The 8,113-nt window shown below is 37.0% G+C and overlaps 1 protein-coding gene across 1 annotated transcript in view; it reads right to left on the bottom strand.

Annotated features, from left to right (window-relative positions):
• Positions 1-8,113, bottom strand: part of LOC110446368 — a 29,264-nt gene that overhangs the window by 20,077 nt on the left and 1,074 nt on the right. The window contains exons 2-7 of the mRNA XM_021491489.1: positions 6,374-6,491; positions 5,238-5,447; positions 4,021-4,260; positions 3,004-3,164; positions 2,487-2,609; positions 1,462-1,573 (exon numbers count right to left, since the gene is read on the bottom strand). Of these exons, the coding sequence (XP_021347164.1) occupies positions 1,462-1,573; positions 2,487-2,609; positions 3,004-3,164; positions 4,021-4,260; positions 5,238-5,447; positions 6,374-6,482 (955 nt within the window). The 5' untranslated portion in view covers positions 6,483-6,491. The remainder of the gene's footprint in view (positions 1-1,461; positions 1,574-2,486; positions 2,610-3,003; positions 3,165-4,020; positions 4,261-5,237; positions 5,448-6,373; positions 6,492-8,113) is intronic.

Here is an 8,113-nt window from a genome sequence, read left to right as displayed (position 1 = left end):
ATCCATTCAAACAAACAGACAGTCATACTATCGTTATCATGTGATATGACGATCCATTCAAACAGACAGACAGTCATACTGTCGTTATTCTGTGATATGACAATCCATTCAAACAAACAGACAGTCATGTTATCGTTAGCATGTGATATGACGATCCATTCAAACAGACAGACAGTCATACTGTCGTTATCCCGTGATATGACAATCCATTCAAACAGACAGACAGTTCTACTGTCGTTATCCTGTGATATGACAATCCGTTCAAACAGACAGACAGTCATACTGTCGTTATCATGTGATATGACAATACATTCAAACAGACAAACAGTCATACTGTCGTTATCCTGTGATATGACAATCCACTCAATCAGACAGTCAAACTGTCGTTATCATGTGATATTACAATCCATTCAAACAAACAGACAGTCATGTTATCGTTAGCATGTGATATGACGATCCATTCAAACAAACAGACAGTCATACTATCGTTATCATTTGATATGACGATCCATTCAAACAGACAGACAGTCATACTGTCGTTATCATGTGATATGACAATCCATTCAAACAGATAAACAGTCATACTATCGTTATCCTGTGATATGACAATCCATTCAAACAGGCAGACAGTCATACTATCGTTATCCTGGAATATGACAATCCACTCAAACAGACAGTCAAACTGTCTTTATCATGTGATATGACAATCCATTCAAACAAACAAACAAACAGTCATACAATATGACAATCCATTCAAACAGACAGACAGTCATACTGTCGTTATTCTGTGATATGCCAATCCATTCAAACAAACAGACAGTCATGTTATCGTTAGCATGGGATATGACGATCCATTCAAACAGACAGACAGTCATACTGTCGGTATTCTGTGATATGACAATCCATTCAAACAAACAAACAAACAGTCATACAATATGACAATCCATTCAAACAGACAGACAGTCATGCTGTCGTTATCCTGTGATATGACAATCCACTCAAACAGACAGTCATACTGTCGTTATCATGTGATATGACAATCCATTGAAACAAACAGACATTCATATTGTCGTTATCCCGGGATATGACAATCCATTCAAACAGACAGACAGTCATGCTGTCGTTATTCTGTGATATGACAATCCACTCAAACAAACAGACAGTCATGTTATCGTTAGCATGTGATATGACGATCCATTCAAACAAACAGACAGTCATACTATCGTTATCATTTGATATGACGATCCATTCAAACAGACAGACAGTCATGCTGTCGTTATCCTGTGATATGACAATCCATTCAAACAAACAAACAAACAGTCATACAGTCGTTATCATGTGATATGACAATCCATCACGGATATAACCATGTATTAGGTACCCTACGTGACATTAACACGCCTGTATATTTTCTGTCTGTGACTGTCAGTGCAGATGTCTGATGGGTGTAGATCTACTTACCGGTGTTAAAGTCATGCACTTCCGTCAGGTCGTTTGTTCCGAACGGGCTGTTGTCTGTCGGTGATGGTCGGTAGGTGTACCTCACAAAGTTGTTAACGGAGTCGTAGTATTCCTATAAAATAATTTACCACATTTTGACATGCTTGTTTTCAGATTCACATTACACAGTTTGGGAAATTGGTGTTCGCTTAAACAAATAAAACAAACACACTGACAAACAAGGAGTTGGCAGGAACACCATATGTAGTCCTGTAGAGATTGGTATATGTTGTCTTAGATCCAAAGTGTTGCGAAAGGGCAATGGGGACATCATATCTAGTTTGGTCTCTTCCGTGTCTTTTACGAAAATGACATGGAAAATACCAAAACAAGATCTGCTACACCCATTGGCATTGCAACACTTCTTTTTCTTTTTTTATCTTTCCTGTCTTCTTTCGTTTCTATCTACTTTCTTCTTTCAGGCGGTGTCTCCCTAGGCACCCGTTCTAATATGTCCCTGGCTATTTGCAAGGCAGACACACCTTGCAAAGGTTTGTAGAGATTAGTATTCGTACTAAGCATTTACAAAACTTTGACATGCAAACAGGTTGCAGAAACACATTATAAAATGGTGTAATAAAAAATATGTTCCTGTTAGTCATTTACAAAACTTTGACCTAAAATCAGCTTTCATTTGTGTATAGACTAGTATTTGTACAAATCATTTATTTAACTGGATACACAATATTTCGGTAGATTCACATCCATATCACCTTATCATTCCTGAAAATCGCTAAAAGGCTTTAAACATGCATTATTTTTTTTACTTATTACCAATCCTGGATACTGAACTTTCTGGCAGGTCCACCTCAGGGATCGGTGTTTTAGAACAGTATTCATGGAAGTAATTTGCTAAACTAGCAAAATAACCTCATCGAGTTGTTTACAACACTAAACAATTCCACTCACTAAACAATGTTACATACAGCAGCTGACATATTTTACCGGGATAATCAGTTTCCGTCATATTCCGGAACGCCACTTACCGTCATATAGGAGACAGCGTTAAGGGTTTTGTCAACAACCTCTACGGTAAAGCTAAATGCGTCGGGAACACTCGGAACCGTTTTGGTGTTTGAACGGTTTGTACACAGTACGCCAGGTGGGGTCTGCAAGACAAAAGTATTTGTAGCGGTGCGTTAGATGACGTTAATATGGTCTGCATACGAGTAAATACTAAAATAGAACCTGTTATATACAGGCATAATTTATTTCATTCAGATTTTTTTAATATAATCAATATTATATATATAGATATTATATTGATATTAAGAAGGGCCAACAATTATGAAGCAAATACTCATTTCCATCTATCGCTCATCCCTTGCAGGTGCAATATCTGAACAGCTCTACAGACTTGCAGACCTAATAAAATCAATTGCCTGTAGAGTTCCATTCAAAATGAGTCTATCTCCTTTTCGATAGCCCCCTCCCCCTCTTTACCACAACCACCAAACAATACACAACAACAACAACAACAACAACAACAACAACAAACTTCACCTGGAAAATCGAGTCAGGTGGGCTGGAGGGCCGGAAATGGAAGATGTCATACATGTGTTCTATTGGCCGAGGTGTCGAAGTGGGCGTGTCCCATACAAATCCTTTGACGTAAGCACCCACAGGTACGGGTTGACCAACGGCCGTGTCCCATTCTGTGCTAGCTGTCATAATTGGAACAAGTGACATTGAATAGAGGTTCACTGTAGAAAACGACACAAGTGATACAAAATCGAGGTTTACTGTAAAAACGTAATAGTTGACATAGCATAGAGGTTATCTGTAGAGAACGGAACAAGCGACAGTATATCTAGGTTTACTGTAGAAAACGGAGCAAGTGACATTGTATCGAGGTTAAATGTAGAAAACGGAACAAGTGACATAACGGAATAATTGACATTATATCCAGGTTACTGTAGAAAACGGAACAAGTGACATTGTATCGAGGTTTACTGTAGAAAACGGAACAAGTGACATTGTATCGAGGTTAACTGTAGAAAACGGAGCAAGTGACATTATATCGAGGTTTACTGTAGAAAACTACACAAGTGACATAATATCGAAGTTTACTGTAGAAAACCGATCAAGTGACATAACGGAATAATTGACATTATATCCAGGTTACTGTAGAAAACGGAACAAGTGACATTGTATTGAGATTTAGTGTAGAAAACGGAACAAGTGACATTGTATCGAGGTTAACTGTAGAAAACGGAACAAGTGACATTGTATCGAGGTTTACTGTAGAAAACGGAACAAGTGACATTGTATCGAGGTTCACTGTAGAAAACGGAACAAGTGACATTGTAACGAGGTTCACTGTAGAAAACGGAACAAGTGACATAATATCGAGGTTTACTGTAGAAAACCGATCAAGTGACATAGCGGAATAATTGACATTATATCCAGGTTACTGTAGAAAACGGAACAAGTGACATTGTATAGAGGTTTGCTTTAGAAAAATGGTGACATTATATAGAGGTTGACTATATAGTAAAAGTGAAAACACAATGAACAAACCTGAGAAATACCACTGAACGGTCATGGTTGCATCAAACGTGTCCCAATACTGGCATGACTGCCAAACGTCCACTGCAATACCTCGAACCATTGACTGGCCCATGTATACCTCCTTAGCGTCCGTCTGGAAATGTAGAGCTTGGCCAGCCGAGAAGATGTGTCCGGTCTGTCCTGGTCTCGTCTGATAACCGAACATGAACCGCTGGGAGGAGTCACTCAGCTTCGACGCAGTACACAGTGCTATTAGAACAAAATAAGAAAGCACGTTAAATATTCGCGTTGCTACTCTTTAAACTGATAGCGGTGTGACCTTTTTGGCGTTTGGTGGAGTTTTTTTCTGGTTATTTTCGCGCATATTTACAAGACGTGAAGAACGTGAACATTTCCACACCGCAATAACAGAAACTTCAATTAGCATAATTATATTTAAGCGTTATATTTAAAGTGGCAAATCGCTATTATTAGAATACCGCTAAAACATGTATATTTACAGTGATAGAAAAGTTACACGTTCCATACCAACAGAATTACTAAGCATGGAACTTTTAGCATCTATTTAGAGAGGGACCAAACTAAAGGATAATTATGATATTTAAGCCTATAGACTGAATGAAAAGCTGTCTTTTGGTCAGTTTTTTTTTATTTGTTCTCAAATATGTTCTTCTGGCTAGTAAATATGGATTATATACAGGTTTATATACAGCACAAACAGTGTTTATGAGTGAAGTTTTGATAACTATTACGATATATTTACATTTCTACTGAACTTGGACACAACATGTCCTAATAATCATTTTAAAGGATATTTTTCAATGAACTTTTCAGTTGGCGTATGAATATATAAGCATATTATCAATCTGATTACTCTGTTATTCCGCGGAGCGCGGGATGTAGTTATATTAACATATTGTTTTTCAATTTCTTTGCTATCACACATATCAAGAATTGGCGAGGAACATATATCAATAATTCAAGTATTTTGAACTACTTATCGTAAAGTATATGTAATATACATTACTTTGTCCATTCCGTAATATTGTAACAACCACATTCTGTAATATATGTAAACCGGAACCGGAAGTAATAATGCTGAATAAATCAGTCAGCTTTGCAAGCCAGAGTTGGTGTCATTCTGCATATGAATAATGCATCATGGCTGTATGAGGCCATCATTACATAAGTACGACAGCATCGATGATGTTCACGTGTATACTTACAGTATGTAGGAAAATAGGAGATGAACTCGTTGATACTGTAGTCATACCAGGCCTGATACAGTACCCCGTCTTGTTCCTGGTAGAGGACGCCTCTGTTGTTAATGTCATCGAAAAACTCGTGCATGTCTATCGTCAGGTTCTTGTTTTTAATAACACACTCGATATGAGCAGAAAATTGTTCGGGAATTGTAGGCTTCACAATAGCATTAACTGAATTTAAAAATATATATGTATGTAGGATTTTCATTACAATTTAATCGATTTGTATTGCATAAATTAAAAATATATTCAATTTGAATCAAATATGATTCAATAAATTCCAAATCCTATATAACTGGGTTATTAAAAGAATTATTTTTTAATTACATAGATTACACTCTTTTCGTTTTTAATTTGATTAAATTTATTCCAATAAATTCCAAATCCTATAGTATACATGTAAGTTCATCACAACAAAGTGATTGATTTTTTAATTACATAGATTCTCTATTCGATTTTAATTTGATCAAATTTAATCCAATAAATTCCAAATCCTATATTATTAGTTTATTAAAAAAAAATTAAAAAAATACATTATTTAAATCTAAAAATAAATTTAATCAAGTAAATTCAAAATCTTTTATCATATTGAATTCTTCAAGGGAGAGTACATTCCATTAAAATGAAGTGATCATTTTTAAAAAGTAATTTAAATAACTCATTGTACTTATTTACTAAATAAGGTATTCAATTTTGTTTCAATAAAAGCATACTCAGACATGGCCCTTATTCATGAAACCGTTCTCATGCTCAAAATCAGAGTTTGTGCTCAAGCCCAATTTCTTGATCCGGTGATACATCTTTAATATTTCACAAGATACATGTAACTTGGAAGAATTCCGGAGAGACTTGATGCAGAATATTGTTTTCGGATTTTACACCTAACCTTTTAACCATGCCAATTGATTTAAGCGAGTTATGTAATTACAAGATAACTTGTTTGAGCACAGAATCGATGCTTGAGCACAGAATCGATGCTTGAGCATGAGAACGGTTTTATGAATACGGGTCAAATTGTCTTTAATTACATCAAAATGGAAAAGATGAAGTAAATAAATAAAAACAAAATGTGGCGTCTGTAATGTTACTGTACCTACCTCCCTGAGGTGGTGTTGGGTCCCGACATACACTCGAGTCCTTTCCGTGTTTCGCCTGTCCGACCACGGCGCTCACCAACAGTGACAGTAATAGTAGTCTGGTCGTCATGGTAACAGTCTGATGTCGAAATTAAAGTTAGGTTAGTTTAAACATATTTGATTGCCAACAAATGCAAAAGGATTGGGCACAAGTTACATGAACATTATTAACGCCCTGTTAGGTTACGAACAATATTACTTGCAAATTTCGCCTCTTATTTTCATGTAAGCAATAAATGAGTTAGCAGATGTCGTTATGGTCCTATAACACAAATTGCTACTGATGACAAACTTAATTAAGCCCGGCAGAGCTTTGCGTAAGGTTGTCAGTAAAATATATGTGTAGTTTCTTGTTTGGTGATTATTATTGATTAAATTAACACCAAACGCAGGGGAAAAGGTGTATAACGGTCGCGTATGGCAACCATCTTGGAACTTTGCACAGAAGAGAACACGACTGGGTCGATTGTCAGCGGCCAGGTAGCTCAATTGGTAGAGCTTCCGGATCCGTCTATAGTTTGGAGGAACCCGGGTTCGAACCGCGATTTAGCCGTGCATTTTCCCACTCCTATTACAGTGGTGCCTGTGACCAACCCTTGTTACAAGCATTGTGTGTACGCTTGGCAAGGGGATACCCGAGCATGTGTTGTAAATATAGTTGTGTCTTCAGGGACAAATACTTAAAAAAACACCTGAAAGGTAGTAGGAATACAGCGGTACTGGACTGGGTCGATCTTAAGCGACCAGGAAGCACAGTTTGTATAGCGTCTGTCTAGAGTTCGGAGGATCCCGGGTTCTAACCGGTGTCTACAGCTGTGCCGTGACAAGCCATATTGTTTCAAGTACTCGGTGAATGTTTGGCAAGAGGATACCTGATCATGGATTGTAAATTGTGTTGTCTTTGGGGGCGAAGACTTAGAAAAAGGGGGAGGAAGGAAGCCGAATTGGTCTTTCGATCGCCGACGGCCAGATAGCTGAATTTGTAGAGCGTCAGTCTAGATTTTGGTGTAACACAACATGAATTGACATCATTGGCTAAATTTATTATCAATATTAATGACATAATTAATTTACAATACTAATGTTCATCCTGTTCCACCATGTTTTATTGTCACTCATTTTTATATATGTATTCTCTACACTGTATTGTTTATGAGAATAAAATAATTGTCACTGTCATTGGAGGACTAGTGGTTGATTCCCGGTTTGACCGTAATTCTGTTACATGTACATGTATATCATGAGCGGAACTCATGGATGGACATAAGAGGAAACCCATCAACGTAGATGGTTGGAACTTACGAGCTTTCGTTAATCTATCTCCAATTATTTCATTGACGCATTTGATAGGATCAGTCGAGTTATTTCTGTACATTCTTACCAAATTTAATCAAAACATTTCGGATTAAAGTTGTTCATTTCAAGAAATGCTAAATGAAAAAATCACTGCTACATAACATCTGTTGCCAAGGGTTGTTGAATTGTATAGGGACTGTAATGTATATATATGTGAGTAGCGTATAAATGCATAGGGGTGTATGCTGAAAGGGGTTGAGCGGGCTCCAATGTAATTCAACGTAAAGCATGTTGTATTAGCCCTGCTCAAGTCCGAAATTTTGACGTAAGCATGGTTTAACACTTGTTATAGTAGTCTTCTAGTAGTCTTTCTCAAGTCCAATATTTGGTAGATGGCCGGGGGGG

This window comes from Mizuhopecten yessoensis, unplaced genomic scaffold (genome assembly GCF_002113885.1).
Source record: "Mizuhopecten yessoensis strain PY_sf001 unplaced genomic scaffold, ASM211388v2 scaffold2681, whole genome shotgun sequence".
Taxonomy (NCBI): domain Eukaryota; kingdom Metazoa; phylum Mollusca; class Bivalvia; order Pectinida; family Pectinidae; genus Mizuhopecten; species Mizuhopecten yessoensis.
Note: the sequence above shows the minus strand (reverse complement) of the source record. Positions and strands in the feature narration are given on the sequence as shown.